We start from the raw sequence: 19,227 nt of genomic DNA on the forward strand, positions 1-19,227 counted from the left end.
AATATCTTCTGACCACGGTTGACCACAGGTAACTGAAACTGTGTAAAGCAAAACCAGGAACAAGACAGGACTGCTGTAGTTAGAAAGTAACTCAGAGAAATATTTGACTTCCAAGTGAGGAAGATGTTTCCAAGCATAAAAGCAAAGAAGGAAGGCGTAAAGGAAATGATTAATAGCCCTGACTTCGTGAAGCATTTTAGAGCCAGATTTAATGATGTGGGAAACTATCCATGACATGCTGCTATATTAAAAAAATAAAAACCAGCATGGACAACATAATTTCAATGTTGTAAATTATATATCCGAGAAACATATACATGAGAAATACACTAAATGCTAAAAGAATTATGGGTGGTTTTTATTTTCTTCTTTATGTTTTTCTGAAATTTCCAAATTTTCTATATTAAATAGAACCAAAAATGGTATTTTTAAAACAAACTTAACCCAGCCAAAACTGAATACATTACACTCCCCGACTAAACTCTTTTATGCTTGAGTCGTATATTCCTACACGTATTTTAGAATCAGTGGTTGAATTCTATTTAACTCGGTGGAAGATGAAAGATAAAGCAGGGGTTCATCTTTCTGAGAAGATGATCCACAGGCAAATTGGTGAACGAAAATGGTCTGAAATGGAGAATTCTTCCAGACTTTGAAGAAGTATAATATACAGGTGGATCTAATTTGATCTTGTTACAGAAAGGCAGCAGATCACCAAACAAAAAAAGAAAAAGAGAAAAGAAAAACTTTCTTAGTTTCCTGGGTGATCCACGGTATTCCTCTGCTGCTACATAATGTGAAACCTCACCCTTGCAGGCCCGGCCTGCGTACACTGGAAAACCACCTCCGTTACGCGTTCCCACCCATCTATGCCTGGCACTAATGACGGCTATTCTTGGTGCCAAAATCTGGCCTGTGATTCAGATGTACTATGGAGATCATCAAATAGCCAAAAATAGGACGAGCTGATGATTCCGAGCAGGGTGAGCAGTAGTGTTTGGAGACTATGGGGGGTTGTGTATAGGACAGAGCTCTAAGGAAGACGTGGAACAGGGGCTGTGAGAGAAGTCCTCCAATTGGGAAGACTTTCCAGAACGGAAAGGCCTTTCTGCCAGGATCCAAGAGCTTTTCCTAAGAAAACTCCTTTGGATAATCATCTCTTTCAGTCTCATTATGTCTTGCTGGTTATTAAAGGTAAAATTATAATATAAACCCTCAAATGTAGGTGTGAAACTCAATCAAAGTTTTGGTTAAGAAATGCATCACTAAAGGTGAAAAACCTTTTAAAGAAGAGAACTTAAACTGTATGTATAAAATGTGCCAAAAGCCAGGGATAAATAAGGAATTGAGAAGCCCAGATCAAATTTCTAATGAGTTCAGTTGAGTAAGCAATTAAGTCTTTGCTCTTAATTGCCTAATAAAAAATAGTTCATCATATAAAAATGACCTGCAATTTTTAAATTGTCTCACTTTGTTCACTACCGTTCCAGGTAATTATAATATTTTTATTCGTTTTCTGCCAACCTTTTAGGTCCTTTAACTCTCCATATTCTCCCATCCTTCTCACCCTCCCCATCTTCTCTTTAAGCCTTTGCATCCTCCAACCTTGCTCTTTCTCCCCTTCTATTCAACTTATAATGCCTTATACACATCAGGATCTATATTAATGTTTGTTCAATCTAATTTAACTGAAATCCGTCGCATGCATTGTGCTCCACTATCCAATATCTGAGAATGTTCTGCGCATTGTTTATACAGGCAGTCCTTGTGTTCCTGTACGGTTGTGCAGGACTGTAAAGTGACTATGCAAACTGAAGCCATAAAAGTCTATCTTAATAAACAACAGGGAGAATTATGTTTGTTCTATGACCTTGACATATTTTTGTCAAAAGACTAAAAACTGTCTCACTCTCTTATGAATATGTAGGGAAATAACCAAAAAATAACAAAACTAATACTTACGTATTACACTATAATTATTAGAAATACTGATAATTAAAATGTCATTTCTTCATTGAAAAAACCTTATCATGTATAGTTTGGATAGTGCTTGCCTTCTCCTTATACAACTTACAACATGAAGTGAGCATCTTTTCTATGCCTTGGCAGATAGTTGCAGTCCTTTCTTTATTCGGATCAGCTTCCAATGTTTTTTTCCTTTGTGCTTTCAACGTTGTAAAATATCTACAAGAGTTTCTTTAACGTGAACTGTTGACAACATCATTTCTTGTGGAACATCTCCTTTTCATCACAACCACTCTTATTCGCATCAGTCCATTTGTCCTCTCTAAGTTCCTCTGGCTGTATATCTAGAGTTGAATGGTGGCAGTGTTGACATTCGTGTGGTCAGCTATTTCCTCTATAGCTCTGTTTACATTTGATTCAAATGTCACCTCCACATTATCACTTTTCATTTCTTTGCTGCACTTTAATCTTTGTTGGCCAAGTCCCTCTTACCATCATCCATTTTTGTAAAATGCCACATAGGTTTGTTACTGGGAGACAAGGGGACAACACAGCTACACACCTTGCTGTCTACGTGTGAAGCGAATAACAGATGCGCAGTGAGCAATCACTCACTGACAGACCTTCAAAGAAGTGGCATAATTGGTTGCAGATCTCGATGGACATCTGTTATTTACATAGTAATTTGTAGACTAAAGATCTAGCAGTGGTAACTGAAATATGGACTGTACTTGTTGAAGGACTCGGGTTATTTAACTAAACCACAGTAACTGAAATGTGTGTATACTGGAGCCGTGCAAAAGAGAGGACGCCTGTACTTTCTTTTTGGTAGTTAAAAGATTTTTACACGGTAGATTTTAATAATGCCACAAAGTTGATCCTGACCTCCACTCTGTTGTTCCTAAGTAAATATAGTCAACCATTGTTATTAGGCTATCTTGGTGTAAAAGTTCTAGAAATGTGAAGTGGTTTTAGGAAAAAGTAGGGTGGGCATGCATCTAATATATTTTTCCTAGTGACGCAAAACATTTCAAATAATTATATCTCTTATTAGAAGATATAGATTCATATACAACATTTTCAATCACCATCTGCCCTGTTAGTCAATCTCCAGACAGTTCTAAGTATAAACTAAGTATAAAAAATAAATAGAATTTACAAGATTAGCATATAATTTCCCAATTCTCCATCCTTCATTCACAGAGCCTTTTGCTCACGTTGCTTTCAAACTATTATTTAGTGACCATTTTGTATTTAACAAGCTTCTCACAGTATGATGTCAAATATCTTCATAGATTAAGCTCCGTTTTTTTAATTTCCCTGGAAATTCTCTCCTACTCTAATTAATTCTCCTAGTATTGAATTTTAAATACCTTCTGTGTGTCGAGATGCACTACTTTGTTGCTACAACTTTTTTCCGTCCTGAATAATTTGACTCCGCTCCAGTCCAGGTGAGGATATTCTTCAGCTTGACTGGCGAGCGTGCCCTTCCTTCGTCTCCGCTGCAACATGCCCAGTTCTCCCAGCGTTCCCTTCATTGAACGTGTGGTTATTACTTTTAGGTCCTCTATAGTGATTCTAGAAGAAAATTTAAAATATTGGAAAATATAAAGCTACCTTTTTAAAAGCCAGTAGCACCGATCCTCAAAAAAATGCCCCAACATTCCAGGTTGTCATGGGGCTCTAAGCAACCAACATCCAACCAAGTAAATCCAAAAACAGTGAAAAGGAGCAAAACTCCTGGGCCTAACTTTGTCACACCACACAAAGACTTTAGTAATTGCAAAAATTTTCTTCAAATTTAACCAAAGTTTATTCGGTGAATTCTGGTTTATGACATGTATGTATTTATGGGGAAGCCAAAATAGCCTTGGTAGGTGGTGAATACCAAATAGATTCATTCTTCGTCTTTCTTAATCCACTTCAGAAATTCCCTAACCTAATACTAAACATATCGTTTTACTAGCAGAAGATAATGCTCAAAACTTTCTCTGATATCTTTTAATTGAAAATAAAAATCCATTTCGTTGACACACTGATGAAGGTGAGTGTAGTACCCAAAGACTGCCACACTGAGGCGTGTGGTGCATTGTTTTGTGACTGGCTTTCAGGTCACGACTACTTGTCTTCCTCATAAGCAACAATAGTCAAGAAATGAAACTGGTAAAGCCCAGATGGAACTTGATTAGCCGGCATCTCCTTTTCTGTGTGTAGGGGTGGTGTGAATTGATTGCTAAAAAGAGTCCTACACATTAGAAGGAAAGCATCTCCTACGTTCTTTATGGTTATCATGTGTTAGAATAATAGGAAATAGTCACATGGTCACGATTTTTTGAGAAACTCCACCTAAACCATAAAAGAGAAATATCTATGTCCTATTACTTAAAGCATTCAAGCAAGGAGGTCTCTCAGTCGTCCCATTCAGTAGAGAACACTCATCACACTGTGATCATTGTCGCTTTGTCTGACCAGATGGAGAATGGCTGCAATTCTCAGAGAGTTATAAAAATCACAAATATAGCATATGCAATACAATGACACCTTGTTTATCAGAGAAAGAACTGAAGAGAAAGAATCTGGCAAGTCATGGAAATTAAATCCACTCCAGCATAGAATACTAGAGAACAGCTTCCTTATTTAATATATTATTTGGAAATGAAGAACTTTAAAATAAGGCCATGTTAATGGCCTCAACATATATAAAACAAAATTTGACAGAATTATAAGAAAAAATAAATCTAAAATAATGAGAGTTTTTTAACACGACTCTCAGGGATTAAGACAGACAGGCAAAATTTTTAGGAAGAATATAGATGATATAACAATGCAATTAATAATTAATGAACACATATAGAATCCATACGCAATAATTAGAGAATGCATATTATTTTCAAGTACGTTTGGAACATTTGCAAAAATTGACTTTGGGCTAGGCCACAAAGCAAGGTTCAAGAAATACCAAAGAATCTATATCATGTGGACCATATTCTCTGACTGTAATGCAGTTATTAGAAATTATTTCTAAAAATATGACGTAAGAAAACTCACATATTTTAAAATATAAAAATATTTGTAAATATGGCTTAAAGAAATCAAGGAAAATTTTCAAAAATTACAACTGAGTGGATACAAAACTATTATATATCAAAACATATAGAATGCAGCTAATGTAATACTGAAGGGGAAGTTATAGCTTTAAATAAACATATTAGAAAAGAATAAGGTCTCCAAATTAGTGAGCTGAGGTTTTCAACTCAAGAAATTAGAAAAACAAAAAGAGAGTCAACAAAAGAAAGAAACAATAAAGAGCAGAAATCAAAGAAACAGAAAGCAAAGATATATCTTCCCTATGGTATCTTTCTTTTATATGTAATTAATTTGTGCTTTAGGCCTAGAAGGTTTATTCCCCAAATAATAATAAAGTAATATAATCCTGATACCAAAACCAAACAAGGACAAAATAAGAAAGGAAATTATAGGCCTATCTCACTCAAGAATATAGATGTAAATATTAACAACCTGAATCCAGCCAATATAATAAGAATACATATCATAACCAAATGGGCTTATCTCAGGAATACAAGGATGATTTAACAATGGAAAATTATTTATTGAAATTGATCATAACAACTATATGATTATGTTAATGAACGAAGAAAGACTATTTGCTAAAATTCAACATCCATTAATCAAAAACTAAACAACAACCTAGTATGGAACAGAACATTTTTAATATGTCTGACCTTGATTTTAAAATTAATGTGAAGGGAGAAGTGTTAAAAATAGCCAAGACAATATTGAAGCAGAACAGCATGCAGAGACACATCCGACCAGACTCAACAGATTCTATATAAACCATGGTTTGGTTTTGGCGAATGGATACAAACCAAAGTGCATGACAGCAATTCCACCACCAGTGAAAACTTGACAGTGGACAGAGGCGGCATGCTGACTCACTGAGGAAAAGAGGAACCATCCAAATGAGTACAGTGGAGCAACTGGTCCTCCATAATGGAAAAACAGTTAATAAATCCCAACCTCTCATCATGTAAAACATCATTTCTGGGAGGTTTAAGGCTGACATTTGAAAAATAAAGCTTGAAACAACTTTGTGAAGAAAATACAGTATCTTTATGATCTTAAGGCAGACATGGGTTCTTAAATTTACATATAAATTTGATAAAATTAAAAATTTGTGTCCAACAAAGACATAATGAAAATAGGAAGCAATAAGCTGCAGAAAGGAAGATGTTTATGATGCCTATAATCAAGCAAAGGATTAATATCCAGAATATAAGAAGAATAAAACGAGTTTAATAGAAAAAAAGGTCAAAAATATGAGTGAGCAATTTACAGAATGGCCTATTATTATACAAAAGCTGTTCAATATAATTTGTAATCAGGGAAATGTGAAGTAAAGCAATAAGACACAAGTTTATACCCATTAAATTTTTTTTAATTAAAAGCTTAACAATACCAAGGGTTGGAAAAATTGTAGAGTAATGGGAACTCTCATTCACTGCAGATGAGAGATTTACTGTTTAGAGAGAAAATGGCAACATTTAGTAAAGTGGAAGGCAAGTAAATCAACAACCCATCAAGTCCATTCCTGGATATATATCATAAGGAAACACTCACACATGTCTAGGAGAAATGTGCAAAAATGTTCACTGCAATATTGTAACAATGAAATATCAGAAACAACCTAACTGTTCATCAACAAAACAAAGGATCGATATCTATGCATTTACCAGTAATGGAATACCATATAGCAGTTAAAATGAATAAATCATCAACTTAATAAGTGTCAAAAATATTAATATTGGGAAGAAATGCAGACTGAAAATTGACACATTGTGATTTCATTTGCATGAAATTTCAAAGCATACACATTATATGTTGTTCATGAATCCATATAAATGTAACAAAACATAAAATCACACATGGGAATGATAATGTCAAATTTAGCATAGTGATTACCTTGGTGGAGGGGAGGAAAATGGGATCAGGGATGATAAAAAGGGAGCTTTAGTTTTATCTACAGTGTCTCTTTTTTTTTTTTTTTTGCTATTTGATAAATGTGGCAAGATGTAGTTGGTGGGCACATAGATGTAATATTCTTCTCTGTACTTTTTCTATTTGCTTAAAATATATTGTAATTTTTTAAAAGGAAGTTAGCAATATTCTTTTAAATACAAAAGTATGGCAGTCACTTGCATTGAAAGAGGAAACGGCAGGATAAGATGAGAACATTCCCATGCAGGTCTCTAGCATAGTCTGGTGCTTAGGTGTTAACATGATCTGTGCTTGGAAAAGGTGAGACTTCCCCAGTTTGCACTGAGACAAATGAGCTACAGTCCCCAACGCTAGGAGGGGAGGGAGAGAAATTACTATGACTTTTTCCTACCCTTTCTTTCCTGCCTTGTTGCCTCAGCTCACTTTCCTTCCATCTCGTCTCTTCCTCTCTAGACTGGCGTGGAAAGCCACAGCTGCCTAACTTTAAGGGAGGAATGCAGCTAGCCATACAGCTCTGTCCCTGCCACCCCGAGCAGGAGCCTTCCTCCAAGTCTTGGGGAACCTCCATTTATTAGAGTAAAACAAAATTCCAGAATATGTACAATTGATCACGTACCAGGGATTTTACTCTAGTTGGAGGCATTAAATAGTTAATTAGAAATTCAAGCACATATGAAAGTTCTACTGAAGCTATTTGGCCAACAAATTATTACTGAGCCTTAAATACAGGAGAACAAGAGAGAACTGTATTGATACTTATCAATTTGTGTTAATTCCATAAATATTTAAATTATATTCAACAAAATTATATTTAACTCTTCTCATGTTTTTGGATATATCCCTATATTTTCTCCATTGTTTCTAATACATTTTATTATTGGATTGCTCTCTATGAACAGAATTTTTATCATGTAAATACAGAATGCTGCTTATGACAGGTTCAAAAATCCTACTTAACTAGAGGTAAAAGAAGGTTGAAATTTTAAATATTAAATTTTCCAAGGTAGTATATATATAATTTAAGAACTCTTTTATTTTGAATTATGTTTTTAATAAGGTAAAAATTCAAACAATCCAAATAGGTATAAAATGAAAAGTAATTCTCCTTTTCATACATTGTCCCTCAGTCTCCCTCCACAGAAGCAGCCATTGCTACAAATTTCCTATGTATTTCTCTGAGGTACTTTACACATAAACAAATATGCATCAAAAAGAACATTTTTAAAAGTCAGTTCCATAGGTGTGGTATTTCAAAATGTCTATATTCTTATCACATTCAATGATTTTCTATGTGAGGCCAAATCTACAGTGCAGAATCTTTAGATTTGCGGTCAGACACAATATAAGTAAAACCCAATCACAAGAGCAAGATTTCAAAGGAGCCACAGTAAAGATGACAAAGATGTAATATTGTCCGTTAAACTTTTTATAGAAAAGTCAGGAGAGAACAGTGTCCATGCAGTAAGTTCCAAGTCTTGAGTCTGGTACCAATTAGATATAAACAGTTAAGTGACATATCTGACTAGCCTGTATTATGATGTATCATGTAAGGATATCAAAATTTAGGTAATTATTTTGTCCACAGTTGAACTTAAAAGGAACTAATTATACAAAAGTATATCTAAATTATTGCTTTCTTAATCAGCCTAACATTTAGCCAGATCTGCAATTCTGCAAGAGGCTACCCAATTAATTTGTTTTGCTACCTTTGCTAAAAGATTATCACTAATAATGAGTTTGAGACAAAAGTCTCAATAAAGAATATATGATGTCAAAGATTATAGTTCATATTAGCTTCTAACTTTTAACGCAATATATTTGGTATTTCCCATGGATAGAAAGAATCTTTCATGTTTCTTTTCTAAACCTGAATTTGGGATCAATTTGTAAGAAAAATGTCCCCTTTGTCTTTTAGGCTCTTCTAACATATAGGAGTGACCCAACCATGAGAAAAATGTTGAATCATCTGTATTTCTATGTCATGCCTGTGTTTAACGTTGATGGATACCATTTTAGCTGGACCAATGTAAGTCACTTTGCCTATCCAATTGGGAAGAGAGGTTGAAAAAAACAGAAAACAGAACAGGAAGGAAGCTTAGCGATTAGCCCCTAGTGATTCCAGAGCTACAAAAGGGAACGCCCCTCCCCCCGCCATCGTAGCAGCAACCTTTTGATGTTGTTTATATGTTTGGCTTTGCATAAAATTTCACGTAAATAAAGACTTCTCCTTCCAAATAAATTGAGAAAAATCATTAGTTTAGTACAGCTTATTCAATTTTGCCTGTGGAAAAATGAGGCCAATAGAAGGTAAGAGATGGCAAGTTTTTGGCAGAAATTGGAGCATGAACCTGAGTGTCCACTGCTAATCCAGTCCTCTTTCCATTCCCCGGACTTGTCTCTCCCCGGAGGAACTCTCCCCTCAGTGTTGTGGTTCATTCACTGATTGAGCTACTAAAATGCATATGAATAACCTTTTAAGTATTTTTTTCTGCACTTATTTTCTTAATTACATCTAGGATCGATTTTGGAGAAAAACAAGGTCAAGGAACTCAAGGTTTCGCTGCCGTGGAGTTGATGCCAATCGTAACTGGAAAGTGAAATGGTGCAGTAAGTTGGGGATTAATTGGGATTCATATCCAAAGGTTTCCACAGCTTTCACTCTCAAAAAGGTTGAGCCCATTAGGACTCCAACGTAAGACTGATGGTTTTCTGTATGTGGAACCTAATAGAGAAAAACACAGATATGTATATTGTAGCTATAATTTGCAAAAGAAAATGAAAGGGTTTTTTAAAAATATCAAGGATTTAAGTCTGTCAAGCCAATCCAGAAAATTGAAAATTTAAACACAGGTGTAAAAGTGGAAAACTGAGGAATATTTGTCATTCAGAAACTAAAGCAGGAACTGTGGTTTGTAGTATAAATCTGGTTAAACGTTCTTATCCTTTCACTGAGAGTAACACCGATCCTGCCTTCATCTGTCCATGATGATCGAAGCTGCCAGATCCTTGCCTAGAATCTACCAGTCTGCCACTCATACATTCAAGGGTCACATTCCAGGTTTCATTGACACTTACCTTTCAAGAAAGGATAGGATGTCATTTTAAGGAATGAAACTCTTTTACAAAGTAAAGAAGCAGGTAGGTGCCCAAAAAGAGACAAAGAGAGAGAAAACTGTCCATAGCTGGTGAAGAAGAGGCAAAAACTTTACCTCTACCCATCTTGGGTTTTCAGCAGAGGCCCTTAAACAAAGAGATTAACAAGAGAAAACCAGTTTGTTAACATGAGCAGACATATCACATGGGAGAAAACTTGTGAAAAGTAACTCCTAGTGGCAACTTAGAACTCTGGCTTATGTAGCATCTTCAACAAAGAGCAATAAATTTGTAGAGAAATGACAGGACAAAGGAAAGCAATTTTAGGCTTCCAAGGGCAGCAAGCTGTGAGAAGGTAAATATACGGGAGGAAACTAATGGAGTAAGTTTTGTTTGGAGCAAGAACTCTCTGGTTCTGTTTCGGGGCCAAGAGTCTGTCTCCAGTAAAAGGAGAATTTATATCCTACCTTTAGGCAGTAAAGGGGAGGGGAGAGAGAACTTTTCCTGCATTTGTTGCTGCTTAATTGCCTTCAGCTCAAAATAATTTTATGTCAAAGAGGCATATTTTGGGGTGGTATATTCTGGTTTCCCTCACTAGTATCTTAATTGGCAACAGGAAGGAGGGAAAAGAGAATTATCAAAATGCAGTTGAAAGAAGCTGCCCTTTTGCAGCATCCTTCCTTAGGCCACTCAAAATATAGACTGTTGTGTAATCGAAAGTCTCCCATTAGTCCCTTAGAAGTGAGGCCTATCACAAAATCTCTCATTCTGTGATGCTTTGGGTTCTGTGTTCAATGCCACTCCTCCCCTCCCCACCAGATTCAGACTGAATAACTAGGCCGGGGCTTGACTCCTTCCGCATATCTCTCCAGGCAGCCTCCTTAGTCAAGTAGAATTGGCAAATAAGAAGATGGTAGAGCAGAAAGAATATGACTCTAGAATATAACAGATATGGTTTGATTCTAACACTATTAGCTAATGATTTGGACGATTTTCTTTGATCTATCAAATTATAATAATAATTCCCATTTCATAGAGTTCCTATAGGAATTAAAGGAATTTACATATGGTTAATGCCTAATTCAGTCCTAGCTCCAAACAGGGGTCTAAATATCAGTGACCTTTACCTTTTCCCCTACCCTCCAGAATAGTCAATTCACCTCTGAGCCTCAGGTCAATTGTTTGTAAAACTACAGGCATACCTTGGAGATATTGTGGGTTTGGTTCCAGACTACTGCAACGAAGTCAATTTAGCAATAAGGTGAGCCACATGGATTTTTTTGGTTTCCCAGCGTGTATAAAAGTTATGTTTACACAATACTGTAGTCTACTAAGTGTGTAATAGCATTATGTCTAAAAAAATATAATGTACATATCTTAATTTAAAAATACTATATTGCAAAAAAATGCTAACCATCATCTGAGCCTTCAGCGAGTCATAATATTTTTGCTGGTGGAGGGTCTTGCCTTGATGTTGATGGCTGCTGACTGATCAGGGTAGTGGTTGCTGAAGGTTGACGTGGCTGTGGCAATTTCTTGAAACAGGACAAATAAAGTTTACTGCATCAATCAACTCTTCCTTTCATAATGATTTCTCTGTAGCATGCGATGCTGTTTGATAGCATCTTGCCCGCAGATCTTCTTTCAAAATTGGAGTCAATCCTCTTAAACCCTGCCACTGCTTTATCAACTAAGTTTATGTAATATTCTAAATTCTTTGTTGTCATTTCAACTATCTTCACAGCATCTTCACCGGGAGTAGATTCCATCTCAAGAAACCACTCTGTTTGCGCATCCATAAGAAGCAACTCTTTATCCATTAAAGTTTTTTCATGAGATTGCAGTAATTCAGTCACATCTTCAGGATCCACTTCTAATTCTAGTTCTTTTCCTATCTCCACCACATCTGCAATTACCTCCTCCACTGAAGTCTTGAACCCCTCAAAGGTATCAAGAAAGTTGGAATCAACTTCTTCCAACCTCCTGTTAATGTTGATATTCTTACCTCTTCCCATGAATCACAAAATCTTCTTAATGGCATCCAGATGATGAATCCTTTCCAGAAGGTTTTCAATTTACTTTGCCCAGATCCATCAGAGGAACCACTGTTTATGGCAGCTTATAGCTTTATGAAATGTATTTCTTAAAATCAGACTTGAAAGTCAGAATTACTCCTTGATCCATGAACTGCAGAATGGATGTTGTGTTAGCAGACATGAAAACAACATTAATCTCATTGTGCATCTCCATCAGAGCTCTTGGGTGACCAAGTGCATTGTCAAAGAGCAGTAATATTTTGAAAGGAATCTTCTTTTCTGAACAGTACATCTCAACATCCAGCTTAAAATATTCAGTAAACCATGTTGTAAACAGACGTGCTATCTTCCGGCTTTGTTGTTCCATTTATAGAGCACAGCAAAGTAGAATTAGTATCATTCTTAAGGGCCCTAGGATTTTTGGAATGGTAAATGACCCTTGGCTTTAACTGAAAGTCACCAGCTGCATTAGCCCCTAACCAGAGAGTCAGCCTATCCTTCGAAGCCAGGCACTGACTTCTCCTCTCTAGCTATGAAAGTCCTAGGTGGCATCTTCTTCCAAGAGAAAGCTATTTTGTCTACATTGAAAATCCATTGTTTAATGTAGCCACCTTCTTCAATGATCTCAGCTAGATCTGGATAACCAGCTGCAGCTTCTACATCAGCACTTGCTGCTTCATCTTCCACTTCTATGTTGTGGAGATGGCTTCTTTCCTTAAACCTCGTGAACCAACCTCTGCTGACTTCAGACTTTTCTTCTGCAGCTTCCTCACCTCTCTCAGCCTTCACAGAATTGAAGAGAATTAGGGCCTTGCTCTGGATTAGGCTTTGTTTTAAGAGAATGTTGTGGCTGGTTTGATCCTCTATCCAGACCACTAAATCTTTCTCCATATCAGCAATAAGGCTGCTTTGCTTTCTTATCATTCCTGTGTTCACTGGAGTAGCACTTTTAATTTCCTTCAAGAACTTTTCCTTTGCATTCACAACTTTGCTTTTTGTTGCAAGAGGCCTAGCTTTCAGCCTATCTTGGCTTTCAACATGCCTTTTTCACCAAGCTTAATCATTTCTAGCTTTTGATTTAAAGTGAGAGACATGGGACTCTTCATTTCACTTGAACACTTCACGGCCACTGTAGGCTTATGAATTGGCCTGATTTCAATATTGCTATGTCTCAGGTAAATAGGGAAGACCCTAGGAGAGGTAGAGAGCGGGGAATGGCTGGTAAGGGGAACAGTCAGAGCACACACAACATTTATTAAGTTGCCAGCGTACATGGACATGGTTTGTGGGACCCCAAAACAATTACAACAGGGACATCAAAAATCACTGATCACAGATCACCATAACAAATATAATTATAATGAAAACATTTGAATTATTGCAAGAATTACCAAAATGTGACACAGAGACACAAACTAAGCAAATACTGTTGGAAAAATGGCCCTGATAGACTTGCTTGACACAGGGTTACCACAAACCTTCAATTCGTAAAGAATGCAATATCTGCAAAGCACAGTAAAATGACATGTGCCTGTACCTCTTTCCTTCAGGAGAGTGTTGAGATGATGAGCCATAAGGCAATCTTAAAAGTGTTTGCACTTACAAGCAAAGAAAGAGCATTGCATAAATACTACAAAGTGGTATTATTGGTGGCTGCTTAGATACAGAAATTCTTTTCTTCTACCGGGACTGAGACAACAAACTTTTTCACATTAACTTCCTAAGACTACTAATTTTTAAAAAAAATTTTTTTCTCACTCTCTCTGATGGAGCCATTTTGCATGCTTATAACTATGTGTCCCATTTCACTAGTTGGCAAGGACCTGCATCCATACATAGAATGCCCACAATCATCTGAGTGTGTACACCGGATGGGTAACTGAGCTGAGTAACACTAGCAGGGCAGCCAGCTCTGCCCGTGGACTCTTGTTTATATCCAATTACAAATAAGTGTCCTGTTTCCCTTTGTTCTTCTTCCTTTACCCAGCTTGTTTCCCTCACACATGTGCCTTCTTTGATTTCTTTCTAGTTTCAACTGCAGTCCCAACTAGAATTTCTTTGCTTCTTCCCATATCTAAATCATTCGGATTCTCCCTGCGAGTTAACACTCAAGATGTACATGGGATTATGTCAAATATAAGTTGCAAAATGACCTTGATAGACCATCATAAGTGTTGTGGAAATGCAAACAGCTTGGCTGGGACCATTTCTTCTCCACCCGCAAGGTCTCCCCAGTGGGTTCAGCTGATCTGACAGGGCTTCCTCCCTCACAGCATCACATCCAGCTCTCTACAGCTATTTGCTTGGTCAAGGTGACAGTGAACCTTAATGAGGGGACCACTCTTAGGTCAAGGGCACTGAAGTAAGTGGAATTCCTAAGAGAACCTTCAAATAAACATCCATAGTATAAACAATATAGAAATTCCCAAGAAATGCAAAACACTAGAAAGTCAACATTGAACTGACAAAAACAACCGTTTCTTTCTCTTAAGTCAGTGAGTCTCAAACTCAACGAGTAAAACATGAAACTGCTTTTTACCATGAAAAATCTGTGGACTGCCACATGACAGTAGTACGCTTTAGCGTGTAAATATGGGGAGTAGACAAACAACGTAAAGCGTCACATGGAAACAGGTACACTTTCCAAAACTTCACAGCTCCCCCTGGGGACCATCAGGCCATGAAATGAGTATCATTGCTCTGAGAGTCCAGTAGAGGGACTCAACAAGTCAGTGTAGCGGTGGGAACCAAGAATAAACACACAAATTGTATTCATTCATTTGCCAAAGTTAATTGAATTCATACTCTCTGCTAGGCACTGTGGGGTTTTTTTCCTTCTTCTATGCACTCTTTTAAGAGAATGCTGTGAGCACTGCTTTTTCCATATTGGAATAAATTCAGGAGAGAGGCAAAGGGTTTGGATGACATCCATACTTAAGCTTTAATTCCTGAATAATTCAAGTCCTGCCTAAACGTAAATTACTATTAGGACAATCTACAGAATGGGAGAACATTTTGGCAAATCATATATCTGATATGGGACTTGTATTCAGAATATTAAAAGAACTTTTACAACTCAATAATAAAAAGACAACCCAATTTTAAATGTACAAATGATTTGAACAGACATTTCTCCAAAGAAGATATTCAAATGGGAATAAGCACATAGAAAGATGCTCAACATCATTAGCCCTCAGGGAAATGCACATCGGGGTACCACTTCACACCCACTAAAATGGCTATAATAACAAAGACACACAAGGGGCTTGCCTGGTGCCATAGTGATTAAGTTCACATGTTCTGCTTCAGCGGCCCAGGGTTCCCAGGTTTGGATCCCAGGCACAGTTCTACACGCCACTCATCAAGCCATGCTGAGGCAGCGTCCCACATACAAAATAGAGGAAGATTGGCACAGAAGTTAGTTCAGGGACAATCTTCCTCACCAGAACAAAAAAAGACAGACAATTACAAGTCTTGGTGAGGGTGTGGAAAAATTAGAACACTCATACTTGCTGGTGGGAATATAAAAATGATGCCACCACTTTGGAAAACTGTTTCATAGCTCCTCAAAATGTTAAACATAGAGTAACCATACGACCTAGCAATTCCACTCCTAAGTATATACCCAAGAGAAATGAAAACATTTGTCCATATAATGACTTGTACATGAATATTTATGGCAGCATTATTCATAACAGCCAAAAAGTGGAAGCAACCCAAATGTCTATTAACTGATGAGTAGAAAAAATATGGTATATCCATACAATGGAATATTATTGGGCTATTAAAAAGAAAAAGGACTGACACACAGTGCAACATGGATGAACCTTGAAAACATTATGCTAAGTGAAATAATCCACTCACAAGATACCAAATATTGTATGATTCCATTTACATGAAATGTCCAGAATAGGCAAATCCATGGAGACAGAGAGTAGATTGGCAGTTACCAAGGGCTAGGGAGAGAGGGTATTGGAGAGTGACTGCTATTGGATAAGGGGTTTCTTTTTGGGATGATGAAAATGTTCTGGAATTAGCTAGTGGTGATCATGGTAAATATACTAAAAACCATTGAACCATGGTGAATATACTAAAAACCATTGAACTTCAAAAGAGTGAATTTTATCATATGCAAATTAAAGCTGTTATAAAAAATTTTAATTACCATTTAGGAGCAAATTAGCCACTTACTGAAATATAACTACTCTTTCTAGAACACTCAGTTACCTAATATTTAAATTAAGTGTAACATGGAGAAAATCCTATTTTTTAGCCAACCAATCACATTTGCCCCTCTCCATATATGCCCTTCTCCTGCCAAACACCCCCTCACTCTATCAAAAGAAAAAGGGCTTGTTTTCATTGAGCAAATATTTTGATAGATCACCTGAGGTGAAAAGGGAAACTACTACATACTGGTTGTTTTCTGCCAACGCCTGTGTAAGAGCAGTAGATGGTCACTGGCCTGCTTTCTAAGAGGGTGAGTTCCTCCAGCTGAAGGCCTTTGGTTTTGAGAAAGCTACTCGAGCTGAGAAACTGAACTGAATTGCTGTAAAATTTTGGGAACTTCAGACACTAAATTTGGGGCAAGGTGAGAGAAAAAAAGAGAAAGGTAATATTGTTAGAATATCTAGAAAGAGACTTTGGAACTTAAAGATGTCTAATGAGGATTTTAGTTAAATTTTGCTATGAAATATGTAAGTTCTCTTCAGCATTTCATAAAAACCACCATTGGGGGGCCGGCCCGGGGGCACAGCAGTTAAGTTTGCACGTTCGGCTTCTCGGCAGCCCTGGTTCTCAGCAGCCCTGGGTTCGCCAGTTCGCATCCCGGGTGTGGACATGGCACCTCTTGGCAAAAGCCATGCTGTGGTAGGCGTCCCACGTATAAAGCAGAGGAAGATGGGCATGGATGTTAGCTCAGGGCCAGTCTTCCTCAGCAAACAGAGGAGGATTGGCAGTAGTTAGCTCAGGGCTAATCTTCCTCAAAAAAAAAAAAATTTTAATAAAATTTAAAAACAAAACCCACCATTGGTAATAGTCAGTACAATCTACTTCACTTACTAAGGCTTTGTGGAATTGAATCTGCTATTTGGGGATATTAGGAAATGCTGAGTCTGGCCTCCAGGTAAACTCAAGGAGAGAACATATAAATTTTCAGAAGCATGGAAAGCATAACAGGAACACACTCATAAGACAGTGAATTTACTTGGAGATTTACAGACTAGACTTGGATAACTTTGAGCTAGGAATGATGCATAGATGGGAGTAAACATCAACCAGATGGTCAGACTAGACCCTTAATATCCCTGCCACCTCTGGTAGGGGTGATTCTAAGATGTTATACATTAATCCAATTTTAAATCAAAACGAATGTATTGAGCACATTCTACAGTGCAAGATGATGTAAATTGTATCAGAAAGTTCTGAAAGACTTAATTAGTTCTTATCTAATTCCCAAGGAACTATTTGGGATTCTGGAGAAATATAAAAGGAAAATCTATTGTCTTATCCTATTTGCTTTGGAACTTTGCTTTAATTTAGTGTAAAAAGATATATTAAGCACCTAAAATCTTCTGTGGAAGTTGGTAGAGAAATTTAAAAATTAGAGAATCAAGGGGCTGGCCCCATGGTCGAGTGGTTAAGTTCAAGCACTCCGCTGCAGGCGGCCCAGTGTTTCATTGGTTTGAATCCTGGGCGCGGACATGGCACTGCTCTTCAAACCACGCTGAGGCAGCGTCCCACATGCCACAACTAGAAGGACCCACAACAAAGAATATACAACTATGTACTGGGGGTCTTTGGGGAGAAAAAGGAAAAAAATAAAATCTTAAAAAAAAAATTAGAGAATTAATGAATTAAATTATCATGCTTAGTTGTGCTTTCTATAAAGAGGGTGAAGGGCATAGAATCCTAGATACTCAAAAATTTAAATCATATGGAGTCTGCTCACTGGTGGTGTTGATATATGGCTAACGTTTACTGAGGACTCACTATGTGCCAAGCATGTGCTAAGTGCTTGAGATGAATTTCTCATTGGTAGATGCTATTATTATCCCTATTTGATGAAGAAACTAGGATTCAGAGAAATTAGGAAACTTGCCCCAGATTATACACAAGTTGAGCCAGAATGGGAAGCCAAGTCTGACTGACTAGTGCCCCTGTTTCTAGCCTTTAGTCTGACCCCTTAGGGGTCAGTTTCCCATGAATGGTCACTCCACTATTAAAGAGTTAAACAATGTGTGGCTATAAAAGAGTAGTTTAAGGATCAAAAGAATAAGGACTGTTTTATCCAAAATTATGAAACACAGACAAGAGAAAGAGACTGAGAATGTATGGTAAGAAGGAGGGAAAGGAAAATTCCCCAGGTGCTATTTCTGATCTTGGGCCACCTCAGACCATACAGGAAGTTTGAATTTACTATGATGTCAGGCGTGTGATTACGAATTCTCTGGGGAAACTTTTTTCCTCCCAGCCAGAGCTGGGTATCATCTTCCCATGGAGGCAGATTTTTTTTGTAGCCCCCACTTTCATTGAAAGTATCACCCTTTGAGGGTCCTACGTGTATGCCTTAGTCTTGTTCCCCCTTCCTGCATATCCAGGATCCAAATCCTGATCTCCCGCCTCCACCACATGCAGCCATTGAAACGTGCCTGGGAGATGCAGCAAATACCCCAAGAATGGCTGCAACTTCTACTTCAGCTATCCTTGTTCCACCTCCCTCTAAATGTTTGTTCTCTCGGGAACATTTTTGAGAACTCCTCTGTGTATTTCAATTGATTTATTGAACATTTAGAGGTATTTATAGTAGGAGTTTTTGTCGTAGTATCTACCACAATTCTGCCATATTGCCAGAAAGCCCAGATATCATTTTGAACATTAACACAGTTAGAATTCGTGTTGGCCTGACTTCTTGATGATGGTTTTAAGACCTTCTATCATCACCACGGCTATCTGAAAAAACCCTACCTGCACCTGATCACAGAGAACCTACTAATGGCAGGCAGCTTTCTTCTTGGCTGGCTCCTACAACTAATAACACCACAGGAGCAATACTCCTACAGTTTCAAAATGAAGGTTTCAAAATAAAAGTCTGTAGCTTTAAGGTATTTCTTACTCT

At 37.3% G+C, this 19,227-nt stretch overlaps 1 protein-coding gene across 1 annotated transcript in view; it reads left to right on the forward strand.

The window, feature by feature from the left end:
- Positions 1 to 19,227, forward strand: part of CPA6 (carboxypeptidase A6) — a 275,249-nt gene that overhangs the window by 219,741 nt on the left and 36,281 nt on the right. Inside the window, exons 7-8 of the mRNA XM_014838490.3 lie at positions 8,897 to 9,007; positions 9,498 to 9,588. Of these exons, the coding sequence (XP_014693976.1) occupies positions 8,897 to 9,007; positions 9,498 to 9,588 (202 nt within the window). The remainder of the gene's footprint in view (positions 1 to 8,896; positions 9,008 to 9,497; positions 9,589 to 19,227) is intronic.

The sequence above is a fragment of the Equus asinus genome, chromosome 12 (assembly GCF_041296235.1).
Source record: "Equus asinus isolate D_3611 breed Donkey chromosome 12, EquAss-T2T_v2, whole genome shotgun sequence".
Lineage (NCBI taxonomy): Eukaryota > Metazoa > Chordata > Mammalia > Perissodactyla > Equidae > Equus > Equus asinus.